Source organism: Gobio gobio, assembly GCF_949357685.1.
Source record: "Gobio gobio genome assembly, chromosome: 17".
Taxonomy (NCBI): domain Eukaryota; kingdom Metazoa; phylum Chordata; class Actinopteri; order Cypriniformes; family Gobionidae; genus Gobio; species Gobio gobio.
In genome coordinates, this window is record NC_137110.1 from 5,235,474 (window position 1) to 5,256,552 (window position 21,079).

At 38.2% G+C, this 21,079-nt stretch overlaps 1 protein-coding gene across 1 annotated transcript; it reads right to left on the bottom strand.

The window, feature by feature from the left end:
- Positions 1–423: 423 nt before the first annotated feature.
- On the bottom strand, positions 424–20,594 carry ywhaba (tyrosine 3-monooxygenase/tryptophan 5-monooxygenase activation protein, beta polypeptide a). The gene is made up of 6 exons (XM_079841646.1): positions 20,406–20,594; positions 12,826–13,126; positions 9,457–9,580; positions 9,089–9,252; positions 8,791–8,886; positions 424–2,505 (listed from the first exon to the last, which is right to left on the bottom strand). The coding sequence occupies exons 2-6, from the start codon at positions 13,117–13,119 to the stop codon at positions 2,449–2,451; spliced, it is 735 nt and encodes a 244-aa protein (XP_079697772.1). The 5' UTR covers positions 13,120–13,126; positions 20,406–20,594; the 3' UTR covers positions 424–2,448.
- Between the last annotated feature and the right edge of the window lie 485 nt (positions 20,595–21,079).

Here is a 21,079-nt window from a genome sequence, read left to right on the forward strand (position 1 = left end):
CTAACCTGCTCCAGGGCAGGATATGTTCTGGATAAGAGATCTCAAACTGAAATTGGACCAATCAGCTGTGAGCAAAGTAACACGCCTCTGATGCAATAAAGTCACTCCCCGTTTCTACTCCAAATTAAAGGTCACTACATAGCAAATGGCTATTAAAGACTAGCTTTTAACAATGCTTATTTATAATAATAATAATTGATATCATTTATGTAATTTTACACATGTATCATTTTAGTTAATCATTCATTAACAGACAATTAGTTGAAATTAATATAAATAGCCTATATAAAGGCCATAAAAATAAACTTTAAAATCAACAAATAAAGCTATAAAAATGAATACATGTGAGCTTAAATGTTCAATTCTCTCTAGATATCAACTAAACTAACTTCATAACTTTGACGTAGTGAATATTTTCTTTATGCTGTACTCTTTTATAGACAGCTCTTTTCTTCTTGCTGTGTAAATTTGTTTAAATTAAAACAACCGTAAAAAAAATCTAAACCTTGACAAAAAGTATAAATCCAAAACTTAATAAAAATGAGTATTTATGTCTAAAAAACACCAGAGAATTTATACGCCACTTTATATATAACTAAAGGAATCTAGTGGTTTTCCTGAAGAAAACAAAAAGTTACATTTCAAGGCTTCGGTCACTTTTGACCACGACGGCGCCAACGAAGAGAACCAGAGGGTTAAATGCTCATTTAAATATCGTTTTAAATCTTTAAAGAAGCGACACAAGACCTTGAAATGAACGTACACCACTGCAAAAAACAATCCAGCGCAATTTGGAACTGATAAAACTTTTATTTCACTTTAAATTGTCTTTTACACTTTCCTGATTATAACATGTAAGGTGAAACTAGAACTGTTTTAAAAGACATACACAAATCTAGTATTACGTCAATAACCAGGTAGTATTTTTTTTTTTGTCATTTTGTGATTTTTTTCTTTTTCTTCCTTAAGCTAGTCTAAATTTTCACAACCACGTGCGCGCTAAGCAATGAAACCGTCACAGAAGCTAACTTTAGGCAGAATACTGGTCAGTAAAAACAAAGCAATTGGAGATACCAGATATACAGACAGGCTCGGCTCCACATTCACTACTGTATTTTTTTGTAATCAAGCGTAGAATAACTGCCATTTGTTCAGCTAAGGGGAGAGAGAGAAAGAGAGATTTTGTCTTCAGTGCATGAACATTGTCTTCAGCTCGAGACAGATGAGTCCTACACCTATGTGGAATGTTATGGTGATGTGACAAGGTATTGTGACACTGAATGAGTGGCTACCTCCCTAGTAATGCTCGAGGTCCTTCAACTATTTGCCAAATCTGATCTCGTCTCACATCTCGCTTTGGGCCAAGACTTCGAAGCCTCCGCTGGACACTTTCGTTCCTGCACAAAATTCAAGTTAAATTCTGCTAAGCTCATCTCTTACAGGGAAGAGTAGTGAAGCTCAAAGTCAGTAAAGGCCCCAAAAACTCCTGAATTATCATTTGAAGAGGGTTGAATAAAAATAGGTTTCGCAAGCAGGTTGACAACATTTAGACAAATTTATATTTACCTCTATGTTTACAATTTTACATCTTTATTAAATGGAGGTGTGGTCAATACTATGCAAAAGGCAGGGGGGAAAAGTACAGAACAAACCAGGAAAATCGTTTACTGATGTCAAACAGCACCTTTATGTCGACTGCCTTCTTGACAGCACATTAGGAAACTCTCCAGTTTGTTCATAAAAGGTCTGTAATCGTTAAACGTCACATACTGATGGAATGTCTTTAACTTAAAACTGAACAGACATGGAATGGCAAACCTCGGTCCCTTTTGTCGCCGTGTACGCAAAATAAAATGACGCACATGACAGCAATAACAGTAATGCGTGTTAGTCAGTGTCACAATACAGCCTGTTTTTATCCCTTCTGTATGAGATCGCAACAGAATTGTACTGCTACTCGTACTGAAACCATTACGCACAAGTTATCCAGGAGGAAAAACTAAACATCACAGTGTTCGTTAAATTAATGGACAGTTTAATAACCTTTTTGAATAAAACCAGCCATCGCCAGTACACTATTGGAGAGAAAAGACAGAAGGGAAAACGGGCACTATAATGCATCATAACCTGCTAGACCAGAGAACATATACCTTTTAAAAATGTTAGGAGGGATTTTAGGAAAGGGAACCCGTTTCCACTATTCAACCATTTTCCCTCGTCTGGGTTGGGGGGGGGAAATACACAAACAGACATGTTTGAGACAAGTCAGTCTTTGCCCTGCCGCTCATGGCTTCAGGGGTACAAACTTGTAGGTCAGGTACAATTCATGCTGCTCGTCATACAGAAAGGTGGATAAAGGTGAGGTGGATTGGATGGAGCAGGGAATTATGGGCTGTATATGTGTAAGATAAAGAGTGTAGGTGGATTTAACAGTGAAGTGCAACGCCTTTAGTTCTCGCCCTCGCCAGCATCCCCCTCGTCACCCTGGTTTTCTGATGTCCACAGCTGCACAAAGAGAAAGAGAAACAAAGTTAAAAGCCTCCGAAATCCACTTTTCTACCACACCTACCAATGGCAAAATCTGCCATTATTCATATTAGTGGACTTTTGGAACTAGGGCAGTCGCTATTATTAAATTTGGCTGACGATTAAAATGTCAATTGTCCGTTTTAGGGCTCTGGCTATTATTTGTGTGTGTGATTCGTTCATTAAATAATCGTGATACTTTTTTTTAAAAACGGTACGATACTTTTAAAACGGTACCGGTGCCTAAACGGATACGTGGATGAGATTAAAGAATGGCTTTTTATAGATTGTTTTATTATTATTTAAGTTGAACAATTTATTACCAGTTTAAAGTATACTTAAATATATAACTAAATACAACACAAATTCACAGTAAAACTAAAGCCACCTGACCCAACAACAACAGGCCTAATTTAACTCGAAATAACAATTACAGTAATAACAGCAGTAGTCTGTATTCTTGGTATGCTACAAACTTCAGCTTTATTTTGCAGAAGTATGACCATAATCCCTTATTGTTTCAATAGCGACGCGTCATGCTTCTCACATGACACACAGCTGCCACAATAGTGCTGTATGACAGCTTGGCTGTATCGGGTTTATTTCGTTATTTCTTTTTTATTCAAAAACTTGCTAACTATGTCATGAACTATCTGATAATCTGATTTTCAAATGTGTGTGAGGGAATGTGTGTTAGTTGATCGATACTGCGCGATGGGCGGCGCCATAGTTTGCGCCTCAGAGATTGGGATCTGTCGGATTTACATCACGTAAATTCATTCACGTGTCACGAAATACATGAAAGTAAGTGACCGGTGAACTGGGAGAAGAATAGAGTAAACTATATAGTTACTATATAATGTGTATCTGAATAAAACAGGAACGTTAGTCAAGTTATAACTGTCTGAAAGGATTGTTTTTGCCGCTTCCATAGACATCATTGTGTGTTTTTTGCTAGTACTTATGAGCATTTAAATGTCTGAAACCTGAAAATAAACATTATGTGGTAGGGATGCACCGATCCACATTTTTTCACTTCCGATCCGATCCCGATACCTGAATTTGGATATCGGCCGACACCGATACTATTCCGATACCAGAGCTGTGTTTGCTTCAATATTATTATTATCATTATTGTTGATTTGATATGATGCTGACAAACTCCACTCAACAGGCAAGTATGATATGAACATAATAGTTACCCAAATTATCACGGTTATCAATTTATATTCGAAAATCAACAAACAAAAAATAAATCAAGCAGCTCTAAGCACTTTTTTAAGCTAGAATCTGTGGGATTTCCTTCCTTATAATGGCCGTCGTCAATGGCAACACAATGCATAAATCTCTAATATTATATCTGTAAATATATTCTCAAGCAATATTCTCATCAGTGTTCTATCAGCTATGACACATTTAAATCTAGCATATTTTGTGTAAGAGCCCATACAGTATTCTAGTGAAATAAAACATATATTTTCATATGATTTGACAGTTTATTTGATTAAATATCAAAAATCCAAAAGGTGTGCATCATACCTAACACCTAGATGAACACTTTACAGTCAGTTTTATGACTAAGTCATTCTCTTCAAATGCCATTTAAGTTAGAAACGTGTATAGCCTACCAATGTTGTATGTAACTTTAAAGACGGTCCCTAGATTCGCGAACGTCAAGCCAACCTAATGCCAGTCATATGATGCGCTGTGGTTCTGCTGTGTTTTGTTTGAAACTATTTTCGGTGCTGAAATATAACAAAAACTGTCAATCACTGTATGATGAATGAATCTCGTGCGTACATCGCACGTTTATCTCTGCTTTGAGTGTAGATTTCAGCGAGAGTGAGAGCCGCGCGCGCTCTGAACAAAACTACGCTAATCTGAACGCCTCTGATTATTATATTCATAAACTCAATATAAACACGTGTGATTGGTTATAATGCGCAACGCGATTATAACAGATGGCTTTTGAGAAGACCATAATAAGTTCAAAGTGGCTGGTGTGAGTGTTACACAGCCGAAATACACACGCAGCTGGCGATTGTCAATGTCAAGCCCTGATTATTATCTCTTAAATGTCACCCTAGTCTTGTCTGCTTTTTTAAATGTTTGATTGCGTTTCGTTGTGTTGTACGACGCGAGGGAGCTTCCACCTCTCTGAATTACAGTTTTGCAAACATTGTCTTGCTCTGCGGTGTTTCCAGTGTGAAGTATTTCCACACAGCTGACATGTTGGCTAGCCACAATGCTGCTCAATGCTATCCTGCTGCAAACTGCGGAATGGATTTCCTGAGCGGGGCGTGTCTCATAACTCTGTGTCTCATTGAGCCGCGCCTCCGTTCAGGAAATCCATCCCATAGTTTGCAGCCAGCTAGCAGACAAGCCGGCGGGAATCACTTTTGGAAAGCGCAGACTTGGCTCATGGGTATCGGATTTCTCCCCAGTTTGGATCGGGAAAATCCGATACGTGAATTAAGCTGGTATCGGTCCCGACACCGATACTGGATCGGCCCCATCCCTATTATGTGGTTGAAAACACTGAATTGCTGTAATATGTGACGAGCATTGGGCGCGAAAGCACGTTTGAATTTAAGTGGCACCGAAATCTGCGTTCAGATTCGGTCTGGTACATACCGGTTATAAAGGTACCGGTGCCAATACCCAACCCTACTTGTGACTAAACAAAGGGCGCCAATGTGAGTGTGCACATCGACGCGCAAAAGCGCAATTTTTCAAAAAAACGCCATGGGTTCGTTCTTTGGTTTAGACGCGGCACGTTAAAAACTCTCCGACCAATGAGATCGGCGCTTTTGTTCACGTGCCTGGAGCTGCTGAAGTGACAGTAAAACACCACTTGGTGGCGCTCAAGCACAAAGCGCTCTTGCCGAACACACATTGATACGATGAAGAGGAAGTAGACAAAGAAGTTGAGCAGCTAATGCTGCTTACCAGTTAGCAAAAAGTGTGTGAATGGTTTTGGTAAGCACGTAAATACTGTCTCCTTCGAGTGGGAGACAAGCGAGTGTCAAAAGTGTAATGTGGCGCAGCGCCACCTTGTGTACCGGGAGTGCCATCTACTGAATTGGCACGTTCATTCGGCGCATCGCCAGTGAAAAATCTGCCGATAAGCGTGCACGATAATCCCCCCGGTGTGCACAGGCCTTAAGATTACAGTTGACACCTTTAAATAATGTATTACATTTAGTAAATAACTAATTACAACAAACTGGCCAATCACAGAAAAGGCCATACCCATATAAAGGCATGGACAGTTATTTTTGCGGCTGATCTTATTGCATATGCATTTGTAGGAGTTTCCCTTTCAGATGCTAAATTTATGGGAGGAGAGTATTTAAATTAATAATTTACTAAGGGTTGCGCTCGTCAATTTACTGATATTTGTGCTATTATATACCCAGCATGTCTTAAACCAGACGATAACTGGTAGATTGCGTTGGTCATTATGGAAATGACCCGGCTGCGTCTGTGTGCTTTCATTTGAGAGCCATCAGTAGATCACGCCCTGAACTTTCCACTCCCATCAGCGCTTTTTTGGAATTACGCTCATGCTAATTTGCCCTGTTTAGTAAATCTGGCCCCATTACAATGGAAATATATCATGTGACGGTCTCAAATGTTGATGTTGCGATTAATTGCTGTATACGGTATTATCACGATATTGAAATAAGTTGCAAAAAAGTGCTGTCATACTATAACAGGTTTAATAACTTTCTTATAACAAAAAGAACCAAACATTTAAAATACAATAAATCAACACATTTATAAAGTAAACAAATATTTAAAACAGATTAAAGTGCTAAATAATTATAAAGAATAATAGGTGACACTTTACAATAAGGTCTCGCCAGTTAATGCATTAACAAAGAGCAAATAGCTACATTTTTACAGTTATTCTTCTTTGATAACGTTAGTTAAAAAAGCAACTGTTAGTGTTAGCTCAGGTCCATTAAATAATAGTTACAACTTACGTTTTTAATGTGTTATTAAATGCTCAAATTGACATTTAACTATGAAAAATACTTCTAAAGCATTTATTAATTTTGTCAGTTTGTTAATGAATGAACTAATGTTAAATAATGGAGCCTTAGTGTAAAGTGTGACTGAACAACGAATCAAAACATATTCAAAAAATACCTAGGGCATGTAGTCCAGTTTGAAAATGAATAGCCTTAAGTCTTTAAGTATTAAGTATTTGGTGATGTGATTAGCACCGTAGCGAATACAGAAATCCGAATGGCTTTTAAATACTGTAGAGTGAGTCTGTTTTGTTTACGAGGGTTACCAGGAAAACGGCTACATTTCTGCTATTCCATCAGCGCCCTCTGCTGTCAGAGAGTATGTGCATTTTCATTCAGTGCGTCTCCTTCACTTGTTCCGCCATGTTGACGTGTTGTTTATTTTAAACGGTTGATGGGTAAAGTATTCTTAAAATGCATTCCAAAAATCGGAATAATTCGTAATAAATAATTATTCACTGTATTTTTAAGTGCCCACGATAACAATATTGTGCATGTTCATTATCGTATACCGGCATATGTCTAGTGCCAAGTTGATGCTTCTTCTGCAGACTGCTTAACTCTTGCATGTCACATGACCAGATTGTAATTGCAGCTTTTGCGGTAAAAAAAAAAAAAGTAGCGTTTTATCATATCGCAAATGCAATTAATCGTTCAGCCCCACTGCACGCCTCCACGAGTTCAGCTGTTTTCGGGAAATAATTGGTACCAAGTATCTGTCTTTTATAACTATGATAAAACTTAAGACTCTTGTGAGATATGAAGGATGCACTATAGGTACTCAAGGTTAACATGAGACTGGCAGAAACTCTGTGTGTTATTTACTCTTTAATTTTGGTTGCTCAATGCACGGAATATTCTATGCATGTTTCTCCACATCATATTAATGATGAGAGAAAAAGCTTTATACTAGATAAAACATGCTACGCAAAATTGTCGTTAGACGCTTGAATGTTACATTAGCACGGCTCAGACTAGGGATGTCACAAGTACGGGTACTTTGGTACCAAGTCGGTACTTAAATTATAAAAATGTGACGATACCAGCATTTCTGTAGTACCGGTAGTACAGACTCCAGAGTATATTCGTACCCACAGCTGCGTTCAGTCGCTTCCGTGTTAATCTAAGCGCAGGGCTCCAGACTGTAGCCCAATATACACTAGTGTCAGTCAATATTAAACAGCAAAATACTATTTAAATATTACTCCTGCATGTTCTGCGTCTCTGTGTGAATGACGGGCAAATTGTGGGATTACAAATTTATACATTGCTATATATAGGTTCCAATGTAATAGAATATAACTGAAAACATCATCTATATTTGTGTTTTACATTTTGAAGTAAACTTGAGGAAATTCTAAGGAGATTACGTCAGACCGTGTAAGTGTTTGAGACATTAAGTATTTTGTCTTTATGCACTTCCTGACCATTTACCATGACAAGTTTAGAGCAATACTGCCTGAGTGATTGGATTAGCATCTATGCATTTGAATGACACTTATGCTGATTGAATTACGGCTGATGAGACAGGAATGTTTGGGGTGTGTCCCTATTTTAAATGTCTCCTCCCCTGCTGTACAATCCCTCCCCCTGAAATGTTGATAAATTGCATTATTTTGTACTGTTAAATCAGACTGTTTTCGGACGACCTGCAGCACAGAGAGTTCTCATTAAAAGAATAACTTCTGTTTGATCCCGAAGTCTCCTGGTCTTCATCTTCTGAGTTTCCTACACTTTAGAAGATGAAAGTTCACAACAACGGCAACCCGTCAAAATAAGTTTGGTTTTTAAATATTTAAATTGACAGAATATATTCTGTCTGACTGTTGTAGCCTACAGTAGATTTATCTACGTCTCTATGTAATAATAATACTCCCTAGATGGTTGATTATTTTTCACTTGATCTTTTTTGATAAACAATGTTTACTTTTAAACAGCATTCAGCCTTTAAATGTTTATGTATTATTTACTTATAATGATTATCATAAATAATAAACTTAATACATTTATTTTTTTTAATAGTTAAATAAAAAAATTAACATTTTGCTGTGGTACTGAAATTGGTATCGAGTACCGTAAAATTTTGGTACCATGACATCCCTAGCTCAGCCGATCATTCTTAAAGTTAAAACTATGATTAATCTATAGAGCCTTTATTCATTTTGCATTGCCAATTTGAGTGTTAATTTTATGCCCTGTCTATACCTATAAAACTGGCCAAACTTACAGTGAGGTTGTCCCTTAGTAACTGCATGATCAGGGTGCTGTCTTTGTAAGAGTCCTCGTTCAAGGTGTCCAGCTCAGCAATCGCCTCATCGAAAGCCTAAGGTGAAGGAAAACATGAAGGTCAGGGTCTGTCGTCTTCCTGCACACTGGAAATGCACACTCTAGTATTGAGCATAAACACATTTAGTTTCACGTTCTGAAACACTTTTTGAAGGTATTCACAGAATGTTGCATAAACACGATGAGATGAAAGAGGAAATATTACATTGCGTGTATTTAAAACAAGATAATCTGCTAACCGTCTTTGCCAAACTGCAGGCCTGCTCTGGGGTGTTGAGGATTTCATAGTAAAACACGGAGAAGTTCAGCGCTAGTCCCAGCCTGATGGGGTGTGTTGGCTGCATTTCCCTTTTGCTGATCTCAAATGCATCCTGGTAAGCCTTCTGAGAGTTGTCCACTGTGGCTGTAATTTGATAGAAAACAAAATCAAATTCTAGAGTGTTTTAATGCCGTCCCTTTGGCTAGCATCTAATTATTCATCTTTAGGACTTCATACTGCAGCACTATCAGTTCCCCTCTTTACACATGAACTATCTTCACCCCTAATGACAGATTAATCTCAATTTTAGGCCACATCCTTCTTGCTTTATGACTCAAATGAGCTCACTTTTCTTTGCATCTCCGGATGCCACCTCGGACAGGTATCTGTAGTAGTCTCCTTTCATTTTCAGGTAGAAGACTTTGCTCTCTGCCTGGCTAGCGTTGGGAATGAGGTACTTCTCCAGGAGACCCTGAGATAAGAGAGGAAAGGCCGACATCAAAGCTATGAACACCAATATTACATGAATAAAAAGAAAAAATAACATTCTTAACTGTAAAGGGTACATTTTTGGGTCCATCCAAATTACATTTTTCATGATCAGCTTCATATTACAAATAAAACTGATTCCTTTTGCTCTCATCATAAAACAAACATATTAAGTTGTTGATTTGTAACACTTGAAGTGCATCATTCATTTAAAGATTTGCACATGAAGCAAACTTGACACAAAAAAGGCGCAAAAAAAGCATAAATATACAATAGAGCGGTGCAATTAATCGTAATTGATTTTTTATTTCGGCTTCTATTGATCATGAAAACAAGATAATCGACGTGAAACGATGATTGTGCCGCTGCTGTACCACACCCAAATCAGTGAGTGTTGTAAAATACGTCTATTGTTGCTAAACTGCGGGACGTGCTTGATATTCAACAGTGTTATTAAAAGCACATGCATCTATCCATCATATAACTGCTCCACACTGGTCCGGGGGGTTAATAAAGGGCTTCTGAAGCGAAGTGGTGCGTTTGTGTAAGAAAAACATCAATATTTAAAACTTTTTAGATTAAAATAACTAGCTTCTGGCAGTATGCAAGTCAACTTGCGCTAAAAGAGTAACCCTTGACACATGCTTATTTACGAACACAGAAGCGCAGAGGGTAGAGCAAAACAAAACACCGCTCATGAGAGTCTAAAACAAGAATTTTTAAAGAGAAAAGGCGGAGGATTTCGATATAAGAGAAGAGGGGCTTGAGTTTGTTGCCCAGCACTATCCGTGAGACACGTCAAAGCATGAGATGCTCCTGTACATCGCCTCAGGGGTCACTCTTTCACCGTAAAGTCGGCTTATTTTAGTCTATAAAGTTTTAAATATGGATATTTTTCTTACACAAACACGCCACTTCACTTCAGAAGGCCTTTATCAACCCTCTGGAGTCGTATGGAGCAGTTATATGATGGATAGATGCACTTTTATTAACATTCAATGCCATTATAAAGCTTGAAAGAGCCAGGACATTTTTTAATATAACTGATTGTATTCGTATGAAAGAAGAATGTCATATACACCTAGGATGACTTGAGGGAGAGTAAATCATGAGCTAATTTTCATTTTTGGGCGAACTATCCCTTTAAACAGCATTTATTTTTTACATTTCGTAATAAAATGGATGTAATTTGAAATCTGAGACTTTTGTTTCATATCAAAAGTAACAAAGCACAAAGATTATTGCGATGGAAGGGGCTCTGCAAAGTGCCGTTCATTCATGAACTGAAAACAGGATACACTAATCGATTCTTGGGATTTAAGAATCGATATCGGTTCTTAAAAATGAGAATCGAGAAAAATCGATATTTGCTACCCAGCCCTACTTCAGACACACGCCTAAACGGTCAAATAGCCTACACACAAATATGTCAAAATGCTGTTTTGGTAAGTATCCTCGTCGGTTGCGTCTTAAGTGAATGTAAACACGGAGAAAGAGCAAGTGTGTAACGGTATATTAGATCTGTGGGTTAGCTCTTAAAGTGACAGCAGCCTAATAAATCATCTGCAGTCATTAATGTCAATCAAACAACAAAAGATAAAAATCACACACTGCTCTTGAATGAATAAACTGTAGTTTTAATAAGGATTAGTCTATATTTAATGTATTTCGTGTTATTTTACATTTGACTATTCTGTTGTAGGTTATCACTTATCTGAATACCACTCATCTTCCTGAAAAACCTAAAGCACTGTTTATTTAATTTGCATTTTTAAATCGATTTAGTTTGTAATTCACCCTGCGCCACAAGTTTGATCTGACCAATCACATCGCCGAATCTGCCGTTTTGTCCGACAAAGCAGTCAGGAGAGTTAGTAGATTAACGTCGGTGGACTTGAACTCGGAAAAAACGGTGTGTACTTTCCGCGGTTGAAACAACATTTATTTTACTGCTCAAGTTTATTTCATGCCTATCAATGAACTAGAAGGAAGAGATAATCGGTTCACGAGCAGCTTTAACTGAGCGATCACGACACATTAAAGAGCCACAAAACACTATTTATTGCTTAGATTTCTTTAATTGACAATTTCAAAGTTGAGACTTTGTTTCATATTAAAAGTTACCTGCTCTGTCCTGTCTGTCGGCGTGTGTTGTCAGTGTCCTCTTTGCTCCGCAATGTATTTTCTCTATGTGAGAACGTGTGTGTGGTGTGAGAGCCATGGCTTGTCGGACATAGCAACAGTAACTAAAGGGGGCGGGTCTGTGCGAACGGTCAATTAGTTTCTTTGTTCGTATTGTATTGCTGAATGTTAACTTTTTTAAGGGCTTTTACTTGCATTAATTAACCTAGTATTAGTTTTTGCTGAAGTATTGATAATTGTGAAGTTTCACTGATATTTAAAGGGGTGGTTCCGTGTTTTTTTTTTCTAGGCTTGGTTGTGTTTAAGGGGCGCAGTATAACATGTCTTAATACTTCTTTTTTTTTTAAACGCCGTATTTTTCTTATATTTTACCTTTATTCCACACCGCTGTCTCCTGTCCTTTGAACGGCTAGTTTGCTTCCTGCTTCTATGAAGCCCAACCCCTCGAAAAACGCAATGGTCTTAAGATTGGTTAGATGGCCAAATGTAGTTTGTAGTTCTGCAACAGCTCTCTCTTTCGTAATGACTGCGACGTGGCCTCGCCCACTTTGTTGCGTGTTCGCGGGGGCAGTGTTTATGTTAATAGCAGGTGTTTATAATGTCACCAACCCGTGAAGAAGCTTGTTGTAGTCCAAACCGGCCGTTTTTGTAGAAAATAAACTGCCATAACTTTAAAAGACAATATCTCTGTTTGCATTGAACTTTCAGCGCTGTAACTTTGCAGATACTGTTAATGCTCAAGCAGCAACATTACACACTAACTAAAGTTAGAAAAGTGAAATCGCATGCAACCACCCCTTTAAAATGACTCGTATCATGAAATAAATTTACCCACCAATAATCGTGATTTAAATATTGAGGAAAATTGTGTTTTTTGCCATAATCAAACAGCCCTAACATACAGTACATTGCACACAAATTGAATTGCTAGATTGCGCCCTAAAACGCTCCCCCCCATACGTTTTGAAACACGGCATCTAATAATATTCAGAAGACTTTAATTCAGCAATTCTAACAAATTGAATCCAATGTGAAGCTGTCAATTCAACTGTCAAATGGCAGCTGTCAGATTCACACGTCTCTCACCAGCACGTCGTTGCAGATGTCCTGAAGCTCGGCCTCGATCTTCTCGCGGTACTCGCGCGCCATCTGCTGTTTCTTCTCATTGCCCTCCGTTTTCTGCTCGATGCTGGAGATCACGCGCCAGGACGAGCGGCGCGCGCCCACCACGTTCTTGTAGGCCACGGAGAGCAGGTTGCGCTCCTCGTTGGAAAGCTCAACGCCGCCCTCCGTGACAGCCTTCATGGACGCAGCCATGTCATCATAGCGCTCGGCCTGCTCAGCGAGTTTAGCCTTCTGCACTAGGTCGCTCTTGTCCATGATGCAACTACAAAAGAAGAGGAGGAAAAAAAGGTACAAAATGCATGTTGCTGGTGAGTTATGGGTTTGATTGGTCTAGTGCAGGGATCCTCAAATCTGGCCCACGAGATCCACTTCCCTGCAGAGTTTAGCTCTAACCCTAATCAAACACACCTGAACATGCTAATCAATGTCTTCAGGATCATTAGAAAATCACAGGTAGATGAGTTTGATCAGGGTTGGAGCTAAACTCTGCAGTGCATTGGCCCTCCAGGGCAAGATTTGAGGAACCCTGGTCTAGTGCATTTCCAAACCCCTTGTGTCTGTATGCATAATACAAATAAGTCAAGTTTGTCGTCACTTAGAGAAGTTGGCTGACCTCCTTTAGTTGTAAAGAGGTCAAGTTGGCACCTATTCTGACCTGCACCACATACTATTATTACATTTGGGTCTTACGAAGATTTAAAGGTCCCGTTCTTCGTGTTTTTTTGAAGCTTTGATTGTGTTTACAGTGTGCAATATAACATGTGTTCATGTTTCGCGTGTAAAAAAACACAGTATTTTTCACACTATTTACTTATCTGTATACCACTGTCCTAAAAACGGCTGGTGATTTCCTTGTTCTATGAAGTCCCTCCTTCAGAAACACGTAACGAGTTCTGATTGTGCCAGCGGTTCCTGTGCTGTGATTCGACCACAGCTTAGCGCACGTGAAAGCGGTTCCTGTGTTGTAATTTGACAGCAGCTTAGCGCACGTTGGAAAGGTCACGCCTCTTAACGGAGAGATGTATGCGTTCAATAATCTCTACAGCGTCCCTGGGAAAGCCAAACAAAGGTGATTTGACTCCTGGATGAAAATAACAGTGTCTCGATGACATGGCGATAAACACACTCAACGCAACAGTTCCTTTTCTCCACGCGACCGTCCGCTTCTCCACGTGGGACAGCAACAAGACCGCGCCCCCTTTTTCGCGTTTCTTTGTGGGCGGAGGTTAGTCTGTTCTACTGCTCTACTGACGTAATTAAAGAAGGAAGTACCAGGATGTAGTCCTAACCGGCCGTTAGCTGTAGGCTTTGAAAGGGAACTTCTGTTAAATAAAATATCTCGCTTGGCATTGAACTTTGAGCTTTATAATTTTACAGGTATTATTTATGCTCTAACAGCAACATTACACACTAACTAAAGTTTGAACAATGGAATCGCAAAGAAGGGGACCTTTAAGTCATACTGAAGGCAACCCATGAATGATTATGTAAGAGTTATGATGTGGCATGGGTACGTCATTCACTGACTGTCTTTTCATCTCAATGCATTCAGCACTGAATCCTCATAAACAACTCCCATTTAAGATTATAGCACTTATTGAAAGCATGATATTATCCGAACCAGGCTTTGAAAATGCAGTTTTGCACCAGCAATCACACGTGTTTAAGCAAGAAAAATGACTTGCAAAATAATACAGCATTGAATTAAATTCAAACATAGCGTTACGCATAGCATAAGCGTTATATCGAGTATTTATCGAACTATTGTTATCGTTTAAACGAGGAAAATTATTTTGCAATAATTATCGTTATCGTTTTAATCGCCCAGGCTTAGTTGAACTGATCAAATGTTTTTTCACTATGACTAAAATTCACCAAATGTGAACTTTGGTATGATGCATCTGGTCAAATATAAAAACATCCTGCCATAAGAAAGCTCATCGTTATATACAGGGTTTGAAATGAACACCCGACAAATGCGGGTAAAAATCAGCGGCGGCGGGAAACGCTGTCAAATCACTAGCCTTTTTGGCGGGTTAACTGTACTTATGTTTACTCACGTTGCTGTGGAAGTTCGTGCAAGCCAAATCTGTGCAGATTTAGCGCAAACACTCAACTTGAGAGTCTGTATTAAATACAGCGTATTGCGCACAATCGGTGCATATCTGGCTTACTTGAATGCACATCACTAGCCAACAAACGGTGCGCTTGTTCATTAGCATTGAAGCAATAGCTAAGATTAAAAAAACATAATGTGGCATTAACTTAGCCTGGTCCTACATGACTCTCCTACACTTCATTTGTACAGAGAGAATGGCCGCTCTCCATTGACACGCGTTTACTTCCTTGAAGGCGGGAACTCTGCTGAAGTTTAAAACTATTGGATCTGCCATAACCAATCGCTAACGTTTGGTCGTGACGCATGTCATCTCAAACTAGCGCACAACGTCAACTTTATCGTTCTCAGCTGCTCCCTGAACAGTTAAAATTTGACCGGAGAAAACCAGAGAATATAACGCAATCCCAGACGAAGCACTGAAGGAAAATGAAAAATTAAGGGCTAGCAATAACTGAGGTATCGGACCCAAGCAGCGACGCAGACCCTGGCTTATCCGGAGACCACAGGTGTGTTTTGTGCTGTATTAATCTGTCCACATAAAATACATTTTTGGTGAAAGATGTGAGGACGTAAGAGGAAGGGAGGAGACGGCTGGATGACAGGATTTTGTTTGAATAAGAAATATATATAAACTGTGACAGTTAATCTGGTTTCATTTGTTAATGCACTGAAGTAGCATGAACAAAATCTGTATTTTTTTTTATTAACTAATGCTAACAAATGTATTGCTCATGGTTAGTTCATGAACATAACTATTACCAAATACAACTTTTGATTTATATAATGTATTAGTAAATGTTTAAATTAAAAAAGATTAGTAGCATTATTAGCTCATGTTAACCTTACTGTAAAGTTCTCTCCCATTGGCTAGTAGAAGTTCTGAATATCCGGTAACTTAATTTAGTCGCCGAATTAATTTCAAAACCTGATTATACATCAAAAACAAAAAAGACAATTTCCAAGATTTATATATAAACACTTTAAGTGCAGTTCAGGGGTTTTATTGCACCATATAATGCATGATTATAGTATTAGTTAGGGCTGGACGATTAACCGAAAACTAATCGAAACCGAAATTCAGAACCTCTAACTAACGTATTTTTCCCATGTCGGTTATTTCGGTTTTAGTCACGTGATCCGTCCCGTCAGTCACATCAAGTGCAGTTTGCAGACACACGGAGAGATGCAGGAGCAGTTATCTGTGCTTATAGATGCCCAGAATCACTATAGTAACTGCATGTTTTACACAGTTTATACAGGCAAGTTAATCGCCGCTCTTATATGTGCTGATACACACAGAGATTAATCACGCCAGATCACTTTTACTTGCGTCCTCATGAAGTTTGTCAATTAAATGCGCTTAAAGGCTTGCCAGTTTGAACATTGAAGCGATTTTAGACCATCAGATGTTGGTCTAATGCCTGATATATTGTGACACGCGAACACTCAGACAGAAGCTCGCACATCACGTGAAGATCGCGCGCAGAAACTCATTGTCAACGCCGTCCTGTGATTTATCACTAATGTAGTTTAGAAACTCAACCGTTATAGCATATATTTTAATACCTTTTGAAGTACAAACCACAGCTTCATAATTAATAGAGATGGTATGACTGATTCACACACACTCTCTCATTAATGCATTCAGATAAATGTAATGTAGGCCTATGTGCTAATTTATCTGATGTACAGTAAGCAGAAATCTGCCCCATAGACAATAACTGCTGAAAGTCAACCGCTTCCTTCAAGTGTTTTAAAATCACTTTTTCATTAGAAGAAAATATCCCACCTTTAATAGTAGAAATATTTACAGTCCAAACCTTATAAGTGAACTATGAGGACAAAAAAGAAAGGCAAAATAATCTTTCATTAATCGTAATCGAGGTAAAAATGTTCAATTAATCAAGATTTTTATTTTTGGTCAAATCGCTACAGCCCTATTATTAGTAGAGCTTAACCTTAAAGACTGACAAATAATATACACAGATGACCAGTCATAAGTATATTTGTGCCAATAGCCTACAATTAAAAACATAGATTTTTCTTTTATGCCAAAAATGATTTGAATATTAAGTAAAGACCATGTTCAATGAAGACATTTTGTAAATTTCCTACCATAAATATATATATAAGAAAAAAATGTATTAGTAGTAATATGCATTGCTAAGGACTTCATATGGATAACTTTAAAGGCTTTTTTGCATCCCGACCAAATATTGTCATATGCTAACAAACCATACATCAATGGAAAGATTATTTATAATATAAGATGCATAAATGGCTGATTTTGAATAGTAGAAAATATTTACAGTCCAAACCTTATCAGTGAACTATGAGGGCAAAAAAACCAAACAGAGCAAAAATAATCGTCCATTAATCGTAATCGAGGTAAAATGTTCAATTAATCGAGATTTTTATTTTTGGTCAAACCATTAAAGCCCTATTATTAGTAGAGCTTAACCTTAAAGACTGACAAATAATATACATATATGACCAGTCATAAGTCGCACGGGTATATTTGTGCCAATAGCCTACAATTACAAACATAGATTTTTCTTTCACGTCAAATATTAAGTAAAGATCATGTTCAATGAAGATATTTAGTAAATTTCCTACTGTAAATAAATCAAAAATGTATTATTAGGATTTCATTTGGACAACTTTAAAAGACTTCTTTGCACCCAATAGTTGCATCTCAACCAAATATTGTCATATGCTAACAAACCATACATCAATGGAAAGATTATTTATAATACAAGATGCATAAATGGCTGACTTTGAATAGTAGAAAATATTTACAGTCCAAACCTTATCAGTGAACTATGAGGGCAAAAAAAACAAACAGAGCAAAATAATCGTTCATTAATCGTAATCGAGGTAAAATGTTCAATTAATCGAGATTTTTAATTTTTGGTCAAATCATTAAAGCCCTATTATTAGTAGAGCTTAACATTAAAGACTGACAAATAATATATGACCAGTCATAAGTCGCACGGGTATATTTGTGCCAATAGCCTACAATTAAAAACATAGATTTTTCTTTCACGCCAAATATTAAGTAAAGATCATGTTCAATGTAGATATTTAGTAAATTTCCTACTGTAAATATATCAAAAATGTATTATTAGGATTTCATTTGGACAACTTTAAAAGACTTCTTTGCACCCAATAGTTGCATCTCAACCAAATATTGTCATATGCTAACAAACCATACATCAATGGAAAGATTATTTATAATATAAGATGCATAAATGGCTGATTTTGAATAGTAGAAAAGATTTACAGTCCAAACCTTATCAGTGAACTATGAGGGCAAAAAAAAAAGGCAAAATAATCGTTCATTAATCGTAATCGAGGTAAAATGTTCAATTAATCGAGATTTTTAATTTTTGGTCAAACCATTAAAGCCCTATTATTAGTAGAGCTTAACCTTAAAGACTGACAAATAATATACATATATGACCAGTCATAAGTATATTTGTGCCAATAGCCTACAATTAAAAACATAGATTTTTCTTTCACGCCAAATATTAAGTAAAGATCATGTTCAATGTAGATATTTTGTAAATTTCCTACTGTAAATATATCAAAAATGTATTATTAGGATTTCATTTGGCCAACTTTAAAAGACTTCTTTGCACCCAATAGTTGCATCTCAACCAAATATTGTCATATGCTAACAAAACATACATCAATGGAAAGATTATTTAAGATGCATTAATGGCTGATTTTGAATAGTAGAAAATATTTACAGTCCAAACCTTATCAGTGAACTATGAGGGCAAAAAAGCCAAACAGAGCAAAAATAATCGTTCATTAATCGTAATCGAAGTAAAATGTTAAATTAATCGAGATTTAAATTTTTGGTCAGATCATTAAAGCCCTATTATTAGTAGAGCTTAACCTTAAAGACTGACAAATAATATACACAGATGACCAGTCATAAGTATATTTGTGCCAATAGCCTACAATTAAAAACATAGATTTTTCTTTCACGCCAAATATTAAGTAAAGATCATGTTCAATGTAGATATTTAGTAAATTTCCTACTGTAAATAAATAAAAAATGTATTAGGACTTCATTTGGACAACTTTAAAGGCCCAATAGTTGCATCTCGACCAAATATTGACATTATGCTAACAAAACATACATCAATGGAAAGATTATTTATTATAGAAGATGCATTAATGGCTGATTTAATGGGTCACATTTATTTTAGCATTTATTCAGGCATATTTATCGCAAGGCCAATATAATCCAATTTATTTTAAGTAGGTCAAAACCAGCATTTCTAAAACATCCAATTCCTTATCAACCTCAGCATGTTATCACACCTGGTCAAAGTCTAAATCAAACCCACTAGATCACCTATTCCAGATCACACAACCCCCAGGTGTCTCTGACTGCTGCTTAATGACATTTATCCGGCCACCTTTGAGCAAGGTCATGGAATACGAGCAGGAATCGTCAACCCCAACCCTGTCAGCTATCAATACGTGTGTAAGTGCCAACGCCCTGGGCGTTGATGTCCTGAGCCAGAACCGCAGGTAACGGTGGCCGGCGAGTAAACGCTCCTGGACACACACACACACACACACACCTGCGCGAGCGTGCCGTTCGGTCGGTCAATAAGACCGAAGTGGCTGGAGGACTAGTTAAAATGCGTAGTTTGCTCAAGTTAGTGGATGACATAAGCTCCAGTCGGACTAAATTTATTTACATAGGCCCTTACGACGCGTCCGGGCGACATGTCCGCCATCCTTTCTCGCGATTTTATATCCCAATCCACTATATTATATCAGTTAAGTAACTTGAGAGCATTTAGAAATGGTAAACCTACCAATTTGAGCCGTATTCAGCGCCTAACCTTGCAAATACTGCACTGCAGCATATCCCAGGCTCCCCGCTCGAGCTAACGGCGTTAGCCACCAATGCAACGCCCTCTCGCTCACGTTCCCTTGTGGGGTTTAATCGAACGCGCCGATTATTCGCGCCAAATTAAATACGACCGTTGGGAACGGACGTTCACATGCACGCGCTTTACTCATCTAGTGTGTTTTACCATTGACTGGTTAGCCGGTTAGCTTTCTCGACGGCCAGGCGTTGAATAGACGCGGGAGACGCTGGCCATTCCTCCCGTGCGGGTGAAGGCTGTTCCGTGGTTTGATCAAGCTCGTACATAGTTAAAGTACGGGAACCGCGCGCTTCTTATATAAATCGGATGTAATCGGGGATAAATCGGCAGTGATCGTTATTCATCGCCCGCCTCGGCCTAAGTCCTTGTACCCAGCCCCAAACCACAATAGACACCTTCCGCCATTGACAATGATGAGGGGGGCTTACATGAGCAACAATACAGCAAAAAGCATCTCTAATATTCATAATATCACACGAGCGGCCTTAATGGGCAATGCAACTCACATTTAAATATATTTCGAGTCCTGATTTGTGTCTGTTAACGATGGGAGTATCAAGCTGTCCTCCGTTTCGCTGCTCGGGGTATTCAGGGCAGTACCACTTCCGCTTGCGCTGACACTTCCGCTTCCTCTAAACTCCACCCCTCCCCCCCGCGAGTATCCATGGCGACCGCTATCCGGGGTTTCCTACACTGTTTTACACGGTCCCCCCACGTCACGAGGGCCATGGTAACCGAAGTCGTGCGTGACGTAGTTAGTCACCATAGCAACCGTTGCCAGGAGGCGCTCGACGTGAGACGCGTCAGAGCGTTTGGGTTCACTTGTGAGATTAATAACAGCAGATGATGTTTACTCTGTCTCAGACCGTATATTAACGCTTATGATTAATATCTCCTCCAGTTGACATGCGTTCTCAAACATGCTCGAGGCCTTTGACTTTGAGACGCAATTTTTGCGTTAATATGACGCAATGCCCGTTCCGTTTAGTATTTATGAGTATTTAATATGTATTAGTAGGGCCTACTTTGTATTTGTTTACTTTTTTCACACTTAAAATGCAGCTCAAAGTGATTCGCGTGTCAGAAAGAGTATATTAAAACATTAAGAAAACAATGTGGAAGGAATGTCATTGATTTGATAATATTCAAAAGAGCTTCTTGTACTTTGATGGGGAAAGTC